Source organism: Aotus nancymaae, unplaced genomic scaffold (genome assembly GCF_030222135.1).
Source record: "Aotus nancymaae isolate 86718 unplaced genomic scaffold, 86718_ANA_hifiasm-v0.15.2.pri h1tg000038l, whole genome shotgun sequence".
Taxonomy (NCBI): domain Eukaryota; kingdom Metazoa; phylum Chordata; class Mammalia; order Primates; family Aotidae; genus Aotus; species Aotus nancymaae.
Window position 1 is genome coordinate 5,625,920 of NW_026988452.1, and position 16,404 is coordinate 5,642,323.

A 16,404-nucleotide genomic window follows, 5' to 3' on the forward strand; every position below is an offset into this window, starting at 1 on the left:
TCCTGCAGGACAACCACAACAACAACCATTCTACCAATAAATCAGCAGGCAGACAATTCTCAAGGAAGAAGGGGGCTTTGCTAACACAGGAGGATCTCCTTCTAATCAATGGCACACACCATCAATCTTTCAGACCCAGCTCTCTCAGCCCTAGATTGAATGCACTTCCTCAGGCAATGGATCACAGAGGAGTTTATATAAGGGTCATGCCAATCACTCATTCCCCAGGGCCAGATTCTCTAGCCTGGGTCCTATTTCAGGTCAGATGTGAAGAAAACTATTTGCCCGAATACCAAACTTTAAGCTCCCTGTAAAAATTACCTTCAGAGAAACAACTCAAAGGTAAGCTTCAGACCCTCAGATTTCTTTCTTTTTTTTTCCAGGGGATTATAAGGACATTCGGTACCTTCTGTGCAAACCCCGTTCTTCTTTCCTTCAACACTCATGCCCTCTGCATTGCACGGTCTGTGTTACTTGAACCCTTCTAAATAATTTTCTGAACTCTATCTTTAGTTGCAAGACACCCCCAAAACTATAAAAGTAGGAAGGAGTATAAACAACTAAAATGAAATAAACTCATCTAGTCTTTATCTATTTCCTACCCAGTTACGAAAAGCAAAGGAGAAAAATAAAGTAACTCTGAGAAGCAATTCAGGAATGCAGAGGCGCTATTCACAGCAATCACTCTACTGTCTCAAAAGCCAACTCTAGCCCCATCCTTCCCTTCTCCCCCGGAAATCAAGGGCAGGGTGTGACAGCGGGGGCTTAGCTGGTTAGAAGGCACATCCTCTGTGAGCTGGGGACATGTGTTATCTATCACGGTTTCGGGGGTAGGTTGCTGGGCGAATGCTCTGGAGAGAGGAAGACTATTGTTTGCCAGAGTCCACAAATGTTTTACTGCACATTCTCTAGACCCTCACCCTGTCATTATTTGTCATCCCCGAAGTCCATGTAGGAAAGAAAGGCCACAAGGAAAGAGGCCACGAGGAAAGAAGATAATTATTATTTAGCCACAGCAGTGAATGCCAGAGTGGGAAACCATTTCTCCATGGGGAAGGATGCAAGATGCAGAGAAGAGCTCTGGGAGGTAGAACCGGAGAGCGAGGAGATATGGCCTGCGGGGTCCTGTGGGCGAGCTGGGCCCATCTCCCTCATTTCATCCACACGGGGTCTGGCCAGTGCCGCCAGGTCTTGACCCCAGTCCGGCTTCTCCCAGCCCTGGGACCATCAGCACATCCTTTTTTGCTTGGGCCTACATTTTCTTGTGTTTGTCAACTGAGGGGTCTGGACTAGAGGATGTTAGGTCCCTTGAGCTTTACATTCACAGATCCACAGGTTGAACTGCACTGGCCTGAGAACTCACAGGTTAAAACACAGGTCAGCAAACTCCCACCCAAGGTCAAATCTGGTCCAGTGCCTGCTGTCCTACAGCCTACGAGCTAAGAATGCTTTTAAGTCTTTAAATGACTGAAAAAAAATCAAAAGAAGAATCACATTTCATGACATGAAAATTATATGAAATTCAAATTTCATTGTCTGTAAGGAACTAATGCTTCGTTTTGATGTTATCTATGGCTGCCTTTGCGCTACAGAAGTATGGGTGAATAGTTGCTGCAGAGGCCAAATGGCCCACAAAGCCAAAATTACCCTGTGGCCCTTTTCAGAAAAAGTTTGCTAATCCCCAACTAAGAGAAGAAACAGTGTCCTTCCCCCTGTCCCCCGTCTACACCAAGTGGACTTGCTGGAAACGATGCCTGTGTGCCTGGGGCAAGCCAGCACGGCTCAGCGAGGGAGCAGCATGCCTCCCGTGAAGGTTCACAGGGGCTCACACGACTCTGCTCTCATAAAACTGCCCTTCTGAAAAGCTGTTCCTGCGGGAGGAGTGGGATCCTGGATGAGTTGGCAAGAAAATCCCAGGAGGAAGGGACACAGCAAATCCTCTGAGGCAGCCCTGCCTGGAAGGTGGAGAATGATGAACAGAAAAGGGTCCTTATGAGGACATCTGGGCTGGGACATTGGCCAATGCCTCCACGATGCAGAGGCCTTCTTGGGGAAAAGTGGCGTTTATCACATGGACCTCTTCCTTCCAAGCCCTGGAAAGCAGAGGGGCCTGCACAGCAGAATACCAGGCAGGGAAGGGATTCATTCTGTGGGTGGTCACAGATCGCACACACACCACACCAGCCAACCACGGAAGGGTTTCTCCCAACAACAGCCTGGCCCTCTGTAGGAGAGACATCCCATGTGCCCTTCTGTTAGCCCCCAGGGACAGAGGTGGTCCAGGGGTGGGTACCTGAAGGGTGATATTGATGGACTGAAAGTGACACTCCAGGTCATCCAGCTGAACGAAGTTGGCTGCGTCCACGGACTCGCCATATACAAAGGAGGTTGGAGACATGATTCTGAAAGAGGAAAGCATGAAATCTGTCATCTCCACCCACAGTCAAGTACCCGCGGTCACTGCCATTCTGAGAAGCAAACATGTGTCTCCATTTAGCCCCGTCTTCCACCCAGTGCTTCCCTGCTGGGCTGTTACTTCTCTCTCCCATGAACAGACAAAGCCAGATTATGCTGACCAGGCACGTATAGTAGTGTCTTCTCATCTTAGGTTAGGTCGATAAGCTGCATGCAGAAATACGTACTGCGATTACCTTTCTGAAATGACAAGGAAGATTATCGCAGCTCTGAGCTTTTAAAAGCTTTTTTAAAAGTATACATTTTGTTTTGACATTTGAAAAACGTTTTATGGGTTGAAGAAGATGATGATGAGCTTTTAAAAAATAAATATAAATGAGTTATATATTTGGCATCCTAAACCCCACTCTATGACAAATTCACTTAAAAAACTTAATTTGTCAGACTACCAAGATGACTAGAAGCTAGGCATTTGAAAGCTGAGTCTGCTTATTGACAGCATTTTCCCTTGGATTTCAGAGGCTACCTAAGAGGTGAGAAGAATTCAAGCTCAGTTTGCAGCAATACTATCCATGTTGCTTCTATGAACAAATCCCTGAGAAGAAACAAAGCTCAGACTGACACTCCCAGACAAACATCAAGTTCCAGATGCTGGAGGCCACTCACTCACCTTTACCTAAACACAACAACGTTAAGATTTCTGAGACTAAGTCCCAATGGACAGTGACTCATCTATTTTCATCGTTTAGTGCATTATTTTAGCAATGTAGTGAGTTCCCAGCATTACCTAATGGCAGGAACAGTTTCAGGTTCCTGGAGAGATCAGAGGTTGACTCATCTGTTTAACTGATGAGTTCATCAGGGGCTGTTAACACCTCCCAACGAGGTCCTCTAAGGCCTGACTACATGATCAAGTATCATCTGACGGGGGGCGGGGAGGGATGTTTTCTCTTTGTCCGCAGGGATAGGGCTTGGTTCTGGGTATATTCTTGCTGTGCCTTCGATGAGACAAGTAAATAAATGATACAGCTAAAAATAGAGCTGTGAACAGGGGCAAAAATATGCTAATTTGCAAATATATTCCACCACTGCCTCATGTTTAAAAAACATGACCAAAAATACCAGGAGCTCAGGAGCAGAAAAGCCTGGAGTCTCATTCCACTGGCTCCCAGCAGAGCGTGGGCGAGTACAGGGATGGCTCTCCCTGCCACGGATCAGCATTCCCACTTCTAGTCAAGGCTGGGACCCAGAAGCGTGTGAAAACCGAAAAATGAGAAACTGCGAACCTCCAGAAAGTTCAGCTTACATTTGGGTCAAGGGTTCAGTGGGTCCTCATCTGATCTAAACTAATTGTGTAAATCTTTTTTCCCCACTATCAAAGAGGCATGCACTCGGTTTTCTGAAGCTGGAAAGAAACTCAGCTCTCATTTTTCCCGGTTGGGGCTTAGGCTGAAAGCTGGCCCAGGCTGTTTCAGGTCTCCACAGACCGCAGCTCAGGGTCCTGCTTTCCAACAATGCCAGCGGCACTGAATGGCCATGGACTTCACGTGGACACATGGTGTGGCCGTTGGGACGGTTCCCTGCCCATTCCAGACCATTATAGACATCAGGAAGAGCCACCTCTGGTTCTGCAGAGGGCGTTAACAGAAACAAGCAGGACCAGCACTGACTGTGGAGCTAATCAAAAGTGGCCCACCTGGAGCCAGGGCTGGAGACACATCTCGTGGTAACCTCTGGTCCAGCAGCTTCCAGCTGAGATTTTAATCCCAGGAGCCATACTGCCTGTTACTGTACAGCATTCTGAAGGAACTGGGGACAGGTGGGAATATACGCATATAAAGGTATATGGAATGTTCAAAGAAATTATGGGGCTTAAACTTGTCATCAAACTTCTCAGGTTATGTCAGGTGTGTGGGTAGCTGGGACAGAGGAAAAAAAGGAGGGAGGAGGCTATGAGTTCCTGTAGCTAAAGCTTCCTCCTGCTTTTCAAGGCTGGAAGGAAGTGGGGGTGGCACAGCTCCTGGCTGGCTACATGTGCAAATATGGGAAGCACAGTGTTCCACTGGAGGGCACTCCTGTGTTGTGGCAACGAGGACCGGGCTACTCACCCAGTGATGGACGTGTCCACCTCGTGCATCAGCGGCACCGTCAGCGTGAGGGTGTTGTCATGCAGGGATTCAGAGCGCTCCAGGTTGCCACTGTGCAGGGAGAGAATGAATGAACGCTGGCCAATATGAGCCATCCGGCAGTGGGCTTTCGCTCTTCCACGGCAGGGCTGAATCTCTACATTCTCCCTGGGCAGATGGCACCTCACTGTCCTCAGTTGTTTGTGGTCCCTGTACACATCCATAGGGGGCACTCTATTGTCTTGGTTGTGTTCCACACAAAGATGTGAGTGTAAGTCGTTCGCTCGGGAGGCGGCCCAGGAAACACCAGCAGAAGTGGAGAGGGAGACAGCGAAGGAAGGACAGTAAAGGCAGGCCATGCAGGAGGGCTGCGCTGTCAGCAGCCAGGGCCCGTCTCACGAGGGCTCCGGGGGCAGAGTCAGTCTTCCTAGCTGAGAACATGGGAGCCAGGCCTTTATCCACTGACTCGTAAAAGCCGCTGCTGCTGCTGCTGCTGCTGGGGTGGGGGTGGGGGTGGGGGAGAATGAATCCCCTGGCACCTGCCTGTCAGGCAAGTGAGTGGGCTCTGCCCAGAGAAAGCCTCAGCAGGGTGGCCAGTGCTGGGAGCTGGAATCTGCCCAGTTTCCAGTGGATAGTTTGGGAAGGATGAGGGCTGGGGGGTTATGGGCAGGGCACCCCCTGTGTGTACTACTTCTGTATGTGCCTCTTTCACAAACAATGGCCCAGTGAAGTTAGGTCACGGCAGCCAGGAAGGGGGTTGCTCGACTTCAGCAGCTACGTCTCACCTGAAGGGACCACACATCATCCATGGACAGCCAAGCCCAGGAAAGAGGCCCTGGCCACACCTACCACTATCAGCATCATGGAACTCTTGCTACAGACCTTGGCTATAGCAGGTTAACACAAGGCCTCCCGCTCAGGGTGAGAAAGCACAGAATGGGGATTCTTAGGAGATCATTCTGGAAAAGTGACATGAAGGAACTGATGCTGTTAAGTGGCTACTATGTGCCAGGTACAATGCCAGGCATTTCTCAGCATGACCTGAGACCTCAGAGCAGCCCCAGAGGGAGATGGAGCACCCACCTTTGATAGGTAAGGAGCAGCTTGATAGGTCAGGTAACTTGCCCAAGGCCCCTCCTGCAAACCAGAGCTGAGATTGCAACCGGCTCAGGGTCAGACTTGAAACTAAGGCTCTCTTGGCTGTGACTCCTGTTCCTGATGCCAGATTTGGGGTGAGAAGGAGGAGGAGCAAAAGAAGGGAGGAGAAGCAGCAGGAGGAAGAAAGATACCTAGTTTCCCTTTATTACTTTATTAAATTTCTAATATGAACTGTGATCATCATTCCGGAGAAATGACTGCTTTGGGAAAATGCACAGCTCTTGGGTGCATGTTCCTGAACCTGCACTCACAGTTGGTTCCCAAGTTCACCCTCCATGGGCAGAACGAGAGTCCCCCAGACCTGCCGAGGCTAGACTCAGCTCATCCTGACCACTCCCCACCATGCCATTCCCAGAACATCTGCTGAGGCCCTGTCTGCTCTGCGCCCTCTCTCTGCCCCCTTCAAGCCCTGCCCCACTGCCTTCCTCTCCGGCCCAGCAAGTGCTGAATGGCAACAGTACTTAAATAGCTCTCACATCCCTTCTCCCTCCTATTGTTCTGAAACAATGGTGCTGTGTGATGCCGCCCCACAGGGCCACAATCTCTGCCCTGGCTCCTCATCTGTCTTCCTACATGGGGTGACGTCAGTCCCTCGGGCAGCCACAGTTTGCAAAAGCAGCAGGATCAGGTGCCCACACAGCCTGACTTCTTTGTCCTTCCTTTCCCAAGGGACGACAGAAGCCTCAGGATCACCGCTGTGGGCAGGCCAAAGGCGACTCCCCTGTGGATGGACAGACAGCATCCTGGCCTGCTCCCGCCCCCACCCTAGCATCCTGCCAGGTCTTGCCCTGCCCTTTGTTTGGCCGGCTTAGGCCCAACAGTCTCATCTGTCATCATGTGACTGCTCCAGAATGAGCTAAGTTGAAAAGTTGAGATAAAGACGCCAAACATCAAAAGGCTTCCCATCATTCCAAAAGCTCATGAGCTGGGATGCTTTCCAGTGGTCTGCAAAGCCAGGCTGGTGGCTGCCGAGGGGAGAGGTCTCCGGAAACTGCTGAGTCTCAACTTTATGTCCTCCTATGTCTACGAGGAGGCAAAGAGACCTTCAAAGGGCAGTGACGGAAGAAAGGAATGATTGAGATTTTTAACTGTGGTTTTCAAGATAAGGAGCTTTAAGGATCTTTCCGTGATAGCAGGGAGTCAAGTGCTGCGGGGGCCCTCTGGGGCAGTCAGACCATATCCTCACCAGTGCCTGAAATGAGTGTCTAAAATATTCTGGCGTGCGTTTAAAGATACTATGCCCACCTTAACGTTGGTGATGTAAGAAATTAGACATTTTTATATTATCGAAGCTACAGATCCTAGAGCTTCCTGAAGCTATGCAGCACTGTTAATGTACACGGGGGGGTGTTCTCGAATTTAGTAGGTTACTGTCATTTTCTCACGTGCCCAGCATTTAGCACTGCAACTGGTAAACAGAAGGTGCACAATACATATTTATTGAGTGAAAATGTGCCCAGTGCAGATTAAGGGATTATAAATGGTGGTTCTCAGCCTTGGCTGCTCCTTAGAATCATTTGGTGAGCCCCTTTGAAAACCCCATTGCCCAGGTCTCACCCCAGGCCAATTTGGTCAGTCTTTGGGGGTAGATCAGGCATCAATATTTTTGAAGACTCCCCAGGTGATTCTAATATGCATTCAAAACCAGAGCACAGCTGCTGTGTGGACATGTTATCCTAACAAATGAAGCTTTCATGACTGCATTATTGGCTCCCTGCCCTCTGACTGCTATGATTAGCCCTGAATGAGGTGGAGGCAGGAAGTATCTTCTTTTTTGACCAGGGAAATCTCTTCCATGTCACATTCCTTTCTAGGCACACAGGCTGCTGCCTCAGGTGTGGAAGGACCGAGAGAGCACATTGATGGGTCTGCCCAACAACGGCCAGTGTTCTGCGGATCCAAGAAATGGCAAGAGAATGAGAATCTTCAGGTTCGAATGGGCATCTGCCGCCCTTACCAAATTCAACAGCCTCATGCTCGGGGCCTGAGCTATTGCGCTGTGCCACTCTCCTTTTCAAAAATTTTCAGTCGCTCCTCAGTGCCATCAGGATATAGTCCAGATTTTCCGAGGTGACCTTTGCCCCCCATGGTCTAGCCCAGGCTCCTCTTTCAGCCCCATCTCCCACTGTGCTTGTGTGCTGTGTGCTCCCCATTCTTCTGAGAAGGTGCAAGAATCCCCAGTGCGCTCCTGTACCCACCACCTACACAGGTGTAACAGTGCTTCTTGCCCCATGGATGCCCTCACGGCTGTGCCCATGTTGCTTCAGCCTGAAAACAGACTCCTTTGTTTAAATGCTACCTCCCCACTGAAGCCCTTCTGGATTTGTGCAGTGGGAATGAAATCTACCCTCTCTATGCTTTGCATGAGTTTCTATTAGATGATAGTCATGTTTTATGTGAATGTAAATTGCATGACCTTGAAAGTAGTGTGAATAGAAAATGACCAAGTCTTGTCAACCAGTAAAAAGAAGTGGCTAAAAAGACACTGAGATAACTGGCATCATGAGAACATAAACTGCAGATTAGCTAACAGCACAGTGTCAATGTTCAACTTCCTGAATTTGATAACTACACCATAGTTTCTTAAGAGAACAGCCATTCTTGGGAATGCACACTTAAGTATTTATGAATCAAGAGGCATGATTTCTGCAGCTTACTTTCATGTGGTTAAGAAAAAAAATTATATAGAAAGAGGATGATAAAATAGATGGCGTGAAATGTGAGCACTGAGTGAATCTGGGCAAAGGGTATATACCAGCTCCTTGCACTATTATTGTAACACTTCTGTTAAGTTTAAGATCGTTTCCAAATGAAAATGAAAAGGCTGCCTTGGGTGTCCAACCACCACCCCAATCAAAGCTTGTGTCTCCCTGTTCACCCACCCAAATCCCCCTCCCTCCACTGAAGTCGCCAGCCAAGTGCTACCTAGATGCTGCTTCAAGGCATTTTGGATCCGGCCTGGAGAAGGTACCTCGTAACTCCCCAGAGGCCCTCGCAGTCACTGGTGGCTACCCTGGAAGGGGCAGTCATGTGCTCCTGAGGGGAGAAGCTGCCATTCCACCACCCCCTCCCCTATCCATCCACTTGGCTTCCAGGTTAAGCCCTCTCTTGAGTAGCATCTCTTGGGGACTCCGCCAAGAGGCTCGGCCAGGCCCTCAGGCTGCAGGTGCCTGCCCCCTCCCCATCAAGAGATGCAGCCCCATGTCCATAAGAAGCAGTGGATCCAGCCTGACAATTTTCAGAGGTCATCTGTCTGATCTGGGAAATACACGGTTGAGTGGGAACTGACCCTGGACTAGAGCCTCACCCTTCTGGGCCTGTCTCTCCTCAGCTGTAGAATCTTCATCTCTGAGTGGCTGATGCCTAGTTTCTCTCAGCTCAGTCTGCAGTGGTGGCTATGGAAGCAGCACTAGATGGCCACAGCCCCCAAGAGATCCAATTCCGCTTAGTGGCTCAAGGCTTTATCACTGACTATTTCTTCCTCCTTAGCATCCTGGGAATTATCAAAGCTTGACCGGGACACGTCCTTTCCTGGTCCCATAAATCTTTTATCTTTGAAAAAAGTGTTTAAACCCCCCTTACCTCTGAGCAGTAACAATGAAGCTGAGAACTTCCTCTTCCCCAGACAGGTGGCTTGTATCAAAGATCACGCTGAATTCATACTAGGGAAAAAGGAAGTGGTATTTGGCATCAGCAGGCATTCCAAACTTAAACTGCTCTCTTCCATCTGCTGCAGTGTGTGACCTCGGGAAGCTCATTTGCATGATGAGCTTTATGTTTTATGCACAGCTTTCTGACTGTCAGGCCAGACACACAGCTTTAACAGTAAAACCAAGCCTGACACATACTCTGGCCAGGGACCTGTTTCTCCTGTTCAGCCCCCGAGGGTCTCTTTAGGAAGTGATGCATTTACACTCTTAAGCCGGGACTTTCTAAGTTTCACTCACCTACCATCTTTCCAATTTCTGCCACATTTGCAAATTATATCACCTGGGATATTTGCTTCATATCTTTGTTGCCTTACTCTTTTAAAGATTATTTTAAAAGAACAATTTATAGCACTATCATAGATGGGAGTCCAGGATCACTTGCCAAAAATAGATCTGGATTCCCGTCTATGATAGTGCTATAAATCGTTCACTTGTAAAAATGAATACAATGAAAACAGAGCAATGCTGAATTCTGCTGCCTGTGGAAGCCTCTGAGCGTAAGATCTCCTCCACCTTCGTTGAAAAGGGAGATGAGCTAGTGATAGAGAAGTGTTAAAGATACGCTAGCATGATGGGAAACGTTCTCCTGCATGTGGTTAGGACTGGAAGTGTTGAAAAGTCTTCTGCACTGAATGTTTGTGGCACCCCCTACTCCTCAAATTAATATATGGAAGGCTAACCCCCTATGTGATGGTATGTGGAGGTGAGGTCTTTGGGAGGTAATTAGGTTTAGATGAGGTCATGAGGGTGAGGCCTTCATGAGGGAATTAGTGCACTAAGAAGGAGGAAAGACAGAGAGATCTCTCTCCCTCTCTCCATGCACACACACCAAGGAAAAGCCAGATGAGCAGACATAGAGAAGGTGTTGCCTACAAACCAGGAAGAGAGCTCTTCCCAGGAACTGAACTGCCAGCACCTTGACCTTGAACTTCTCAGCAGTAAGAACTGTGAGAAATACATGTCTATTGTTTAAACCACCCAGCCCATGGTAATTTGTTCTCATCATGGGAGTGCACGCTGGGCTGCAGACAGAGGGAGCCCCGTCTCTGCTGGGTGACTTGCTGGGCTTTCTCCGGGAATCGCCCTCTGCTCCCATGCCCCCAGCCCCCAGGTTTAGTCAGTCTTGCCACAGGTCCCAGCATCTGTGAGAGGAAAATGGTGGCATTACCAGCTGGGAAAACAACACACATTCCAATGTTCACACTTCCTTGGGCTCTGTCACTATTTTGAGGGTTAATAAATGTTGGCCAGGCACAGTGACTCATGCCTGTAATCCCAGCACTTTGGGAGGCTGAGGAGGGTGGATCACTTGAGGTCAGGAGTTTGGGACCAGCCTGGCCAACCAACATCATGAAACCCCGTCTCTATTAAATATAATAATAAAAAAAAATTAGCTGGGTATGGTGGTGGGTTCCTGTAATTCCATACTAGGGAGGCTGAGGCAGGAGAATTGCTTGAATCCAGGAGACGGAGGTTGCAGTGAGCCAAGATTGTGCCACTGCACTCCCGCCTGACAGTGAGAGTGACAGATAGAGACTAATCCCCCCCTTAAAAAAAAAGTTGACAAAATTTAACACTCTGCTAGAGAGAGAAAGACACATCTTAGGTCTGGTATGTGACATCGGCTGGAGTTTAAAACAAAATGGAAACTGTTACAAGTTTTTCAATTAAATCTATTATCTGTTACTCAAAAGATTTTAATTGCATTTGTGTAGAGAGGTGCCATGTACATAACCACAGGCAACAGCGTCCACGGATTGGGGTCGTCCTCCCTTATCTCCACCCTTACCCTACCTGGAGTCTAGCAAGACTTGACCTATTAATCCATTTTCCAAGGGCAGCCACTTACTGGGGTTTTGCTCCTCCTGGGGTGAATGTAGACAGAACGAGGAACAGAGGCCAAAAAAATCTGAGGAGTCGTGGGCATAAGAGCCATTGTGGCTTAGCCAAGATCACACAGTTTGTGGTCGAGCCTGGTCCTCTAACCCTGCCCAGGGGTTCCTCCCACATTCCTGACATGTACAGGGTAAACGCCATTTGTTCGGGGCGTGTTCCCCAAATCACAGGATGTTCACACTGGGAGTGGCACACTAACACGATTTTTAGGTTCATGAGATTATCCTGGGTGAGAGGCATACACAGCACTGAACACTGACCCAAATAGTGAGGAAGTTAATACCTTTTGCCCTAGTCAGTTTGAGATTCTATCACAAATTACCCTAGCCTGGTCGTTTAAACATTTATTTCTCACAGTTCTGAAGGCTGGGAAGTCCAAGATCCAGGTGCATTCAATGGGCTTTATGAGTTCAAGCGATTTGCTAAATGATCAAGCCTTCTCCCTCACCAGAACATTCTCACCAACGGTTTACAAAACAGCTACTAGATACTGGGACTAAAGAGCCTTGGAGATTAAAATGATCTGACTATATGACCCAGGCAGATGAAGTTTTCACTTTTTTTTTTTTTTTTTTTGAGATGGAGTCTCACTCTGTCGCCTAGGCTGGAGTGCAGTGGCACGATCTCGGCTGACTGCAACCTCCAACCTCCCAGGTTCAAGCGAGTCTCCTGCCTCAGCCTCCCAAGTAGCTGGGACTATAGGCAAGTGCCACCACATCCAGCTAATTGTTTTTGTATTTTTAGTAGAGACATGGTTTCACTGTGTTAGCCAGGATGGTCTCAATCTCCTGCCCTCATGATCCACCTGCCTCGGCCTCCAAAGTGCTGGGATTACAGGCATGAGCCACCACACCTGGCCAGCTTTCACTTTTTTAAGGGAAAAAAGGCAGATAAAGGAATATGAAACTTCCTTCAAATCATGGCAGGGAAAATAGCTTCCATTTCCAAAGGCAGATTTGGTCCTTTAGATGCTAGTTTTGCCTCCATACACCACATATTTTTACCTATGTTTCTATCTCCTTATAATGATGGCACATTATATACTATTTGAACTTAGAAAATCTGTCTCCATACCAATACCAAAGTGACTTAATTTCATTACTCTTTTAAAAAATGAAGTGGGATACATTTATTTACGTTTTGAGAATTTTGAGATGTCTCCTCAGAGAACTGAGAGCGCCCAAGGGAGCGACAGAGTCAGGACTATAGGTGACAGACCACATCTTCTCCTGTGTTGTCTTAGGGACTCAAAGAGGCTCAGAGTGTCCCAGAAAAAAAATATTTTAGGAAGGCCAACTCAATGGTGCCTGCCAAAGTGCAAAGGCCGTGGTGTGTCCTTCACTTTCACATTTGGGGTACATCATGTGAATCAAAGAGAAAGACCACATGATGCAGCCTCTCTGGAGTAGACCTCGGTGTACACTGCCAGGGACAGGAGCGTGTCAGGGCTGCAGTGGCCGCCCCAGCTGCGACGGGAGGCAGGGGTGTGGGAGGACACCTCACCTCAGGGAGGCAGCGGTGGAATTGGTGGCTGGCAGGAAGGGCTGGGGGCCTGCTGCCGAGGAAGGACGCTGTCTGTGTCCCTTACCTTTGACTTTGACCTCATGAAAGGAAATCCCACGCTGCATTTGAGGAAGTCCGATTCCAGCAGCTCACAGGAGATGCCCATCTCCTCCTGAAAGAAAAAGCACCAACAGATGGGCCAGCTGCATGAAAGGCAGGTGTGCGGGAGCAGGCTCCACGGGGCATTCGAGTCCTTTGGAGCAGTGCTCAGACAGCAGGCACCGGCGGGACAGGTGCCCTGACCAGGCCGTCTCCAGCCCTCTTCCAGCTGCCCACCTTTCCCATGGGTTCCCTGGGAAGACAGGTAAGAGGACAAAACCCTCTTCATTCTTAACTAATGCTTTGGGTTCAAACCCTAGGGTGGTCCTGGTGACCTGAGTTGGGCCATGGGTAAGCTGGAGACCCCCTAAGGTTTGGATGAAAAGGCAACTCTGTCATCTTCCTGATCCCTTTCTCCTAAGCCCACACCCTAATCCTGCCTTTTCAGATCCTGGAGGTTTAGGAAAGACAAACTCTAAGAAAATCACACCAAGGAAAGAGAGGGCTTCTTCCTAAAGCCTGAAGCAGTGAGGGCTGGGCTGTCCACTGCCAAGTCTCCCCAGGGTGTGGGGAGGGTACAAGGGTGAGGAGAGGTCTCCAAGCGTAGCCAGCTTAGGCTGGACTCTGCACACAGCAGCTTGAGGGAACCAGAAGACAAAGGCTGTAGGGAACTGCTGTCTTTCCACCTGGGCACATGGCTTCCAACCAAGGTCAAAGGAAAGCCAAGAGGCTCTTCACAAACCACAGGGCTTCTCAGAGTCACTGAAAGCAAATCAAGACTTCCAAGGGGAGACGGTATGTTTACAGATTTTGGAGGAGAAGGTACAGAGGTCCTCCAATTTCCAAGACGCACATCTCAGCTCAGACTAACATTTCAAGGCATTTAGACAGGTGGATGAAGAAAATGTTTTACTGTGTGTTCAACTGGTAAAAACATGTCAGCATTTACCATGATATGTCTACTTAAATTATCCAGCTATGCATATGTTATCATTCTAATATATCATGAACATTATCAAATGCACCAAAAATGTACTTTTATCACCTTAGCCTATGGGGCCAAACATTTTTAACCTTAGTCTATGGGGCTGAAAATCAAGACAGTAATTGTGGAATAAGTGGAAGGCAGTTCTCGGTGCTGGTCACACAGGTTTGATCATTTCGTGAAAGTTCATTCAGCCGGAAACTTAATAACTTGTATATTTTTGTTTCTTTGTTAAACATCCATACACCTTTGCTTAGAAAATAGCAATGAAACAAAACCCCCAAAAGCCCAAATGCAATCAAACAAAAGAGATACACAAATATAAAACTAAACTCTAATGTATCTTTTCAGCATCCAGTCTTGGAGATAACTGATCTCAATGATGCTTAGTTTTCTAACAGCTCTCTGCACTCTTAGCCAGTGTTATTCATACAGACCCGGGATCACCTGCGTTAGTATCACCGTGGGAGCCTCTTTAAAAATGCAGATTCCTAGGTCACACTCTAATTGCATTGCATGTGTCTTCTCTGAGTAGACACAGAGACTGCAGGGTCTGGGATGAGCATTTTCAACATACAGTGAGTGATAAAAGAAGTGGTTCTGCCGGGCAATGATGTTTGGGAGCTGCTGCTATGAGCTTTCCTTCCTTCAGTTCATTCGGCTGGCTGCCAAAGGAAGCTTCTTAAAATATGTCCCTCCCCACTGCAAACAGAATCAAGTCTCAAATCTTAATCCCAGCTTCCATTCTGGCCCATCCTTTTCTGTTACTGTTCTTCCATCCCTCGCCCCTCGGCGCACACACGCTACTATTCTACACACACCCCGCCTGCCCTCGTGTCCACACCTCTGTTTAAGTTGTCCTCACTGTCGAGCAGCACCTTTCCTCAGCCCTTCCTCCAAGGCTTTCTTCCTCTGTTTTGCCCCAAACACTCATGGATGTAAGTTCGTGTACGTAACATGCAAATGGCACAGGATTCTGAACGGGCCCTAAGCATCCACTGGGTAGCTGAGATATAATACCACACGCCACATTTCAGCACTGAGGGAGCAGTTCTGAAAGATGTTAGTCACTGCCCTTGTAGAGCTCAGAGTTCAGAATGGGGACCTCCCAACAGAAAAACAGATATTTACATGGTTGTGTGATGGCAAGTGTGAGAGCTGCTTTTAGAACCTAGAGAGCAGGCATTGGCAATTTCAATAAGGAAAACCAGAGAATGATTTCTCAAATGCTGTCTCAAGAACTGCATGATACTAAAGATTCACCATAGTGGCTTTTCACTACCATCTTCTTCTCCACATTCCTGCCGCCAGAAGCAACACCCACAATTGTCCCAAGTAGACACTACCCTAAATCCTGGCCGATCGGCCTGTGGACATCAGAGGCAGCAGGCCGAAGTCTAGAGTGACCTCTTGGTTTCCTCGGATGGTCCTGGTTCATGTCTGTCATTCTTGTGTAATTACGCTCAAGTGTGTCCCAGGATGAACAAATACATAAAAATGTGTGTGTGTGTATCTTACACACACACACACACACACACACACACACATATATTATATGCTTCCCTAACTCTGCTCCCAATTTCTCTTGTAATGCCTAGTACTCACTGGGAATTCCTTTCAAACCAGGAGAGAAGCTTTAAGTCAAAGCATTATCTGTTCTTGAAGTAAAGATTTATTGGCTGGGCATGACGGCTCACACCTGTAATCCCAGCACTTTGGGAGGCCAAGGTAGGCAGACCACGAGGTCAGGAAATTGAGACCATCCTGGCCAACATGGTAAAACATTGTCTCTACTAAAAATACAAAAATTAGCTGGGCATGGTGTCACACGCCTGTAGTCCCAGTTACTCGGGAGGCTGAGGCAGGAGAATCACTTGAACCTGGGAGGCGGAGGTTGCAGTGAGCCGAGATTGCACCACTGCACTCCAGCCTGGCGACAGAGTAAGAAAAAAAAAAAAGGATTTATTGCCTCAAAGACTTCTTCGGTTTTCACATGCGTGAAATATATGTCTTCAAAAATTTACTCTGGAACTCGAGGAAACATCAATTTAATTAGCTTTGACCTAAGACAACAGTACTTTTGATCACTCAAAAGCTGCTCAGCTACCTTATTTTTATTAATTCCAAAATACTAGAAAATAACATTTATGCCAGCATTTATTCAGCTATTTAGCTATTCCTGGGCTCCCACCTCACTCGGTCAAATACAAATTTCAAAATTCTGCTTGGATCTTGGTGAGGACGGGCCAAAAGAGTAAAGCAAAGGCATCATCTCTAGGAACAAGAGAGCTGAGCTTGTGGCTCATGACTCACATGCTCAGGGATGGTGCTGCAGGAGGAGATGCCATGCATTACCCTTCTGCCGCCTGTCACCCCCAGCACGGCTGTTTATACTGGCCATGTAAACTGCCCTGACCACATGTTCTTAATGCTATACCCCCTCTTCTACTACTGTGAGTTCCAAGGAGGCCCAGAGGTGTATCAGGGCATGGACTTTGGCAAGCACGACGAC

At 48.0% G+C, this 16,404-nt stretch overlaps 1 protein-coding gene across 3 annotated transcripts in view; it reads right to left on the reverse strand.

The window, feature by feature from the left end:
* ITGA9 (integrin subunit alpha 9) overlaps positions 1–16,404 on the reverse strand; it is a 362,228-nt gene that overhangs the window by 76,100 nt on the left and 269,724 nt on the right. For all 3 annotated transcript variants that reach the window (XM_021666559.2, XM_064360142.1, XM_064360141.1), the window contains 4 exons: positions 12,894–12,980; positions 9,282–9,361; positions 4,524–4,613; positions 2,294–2,402 (listed from right to left, as the gene is read on the reverse strand). In XM_021666559.2, the coding sequence (XP_021522234.2) occupies positions 2,294–2,402; positions 4,524–4,613; positions 9,282–9,361; positions 12,894–12,980 (366 nt within the window). The remainder of the gene's footprint in view (positions 1–2,293; positions 2,403–4,523; positions 4,614–9,281; positions 9,362–12,893; positions 12,981–16,404) is intronic.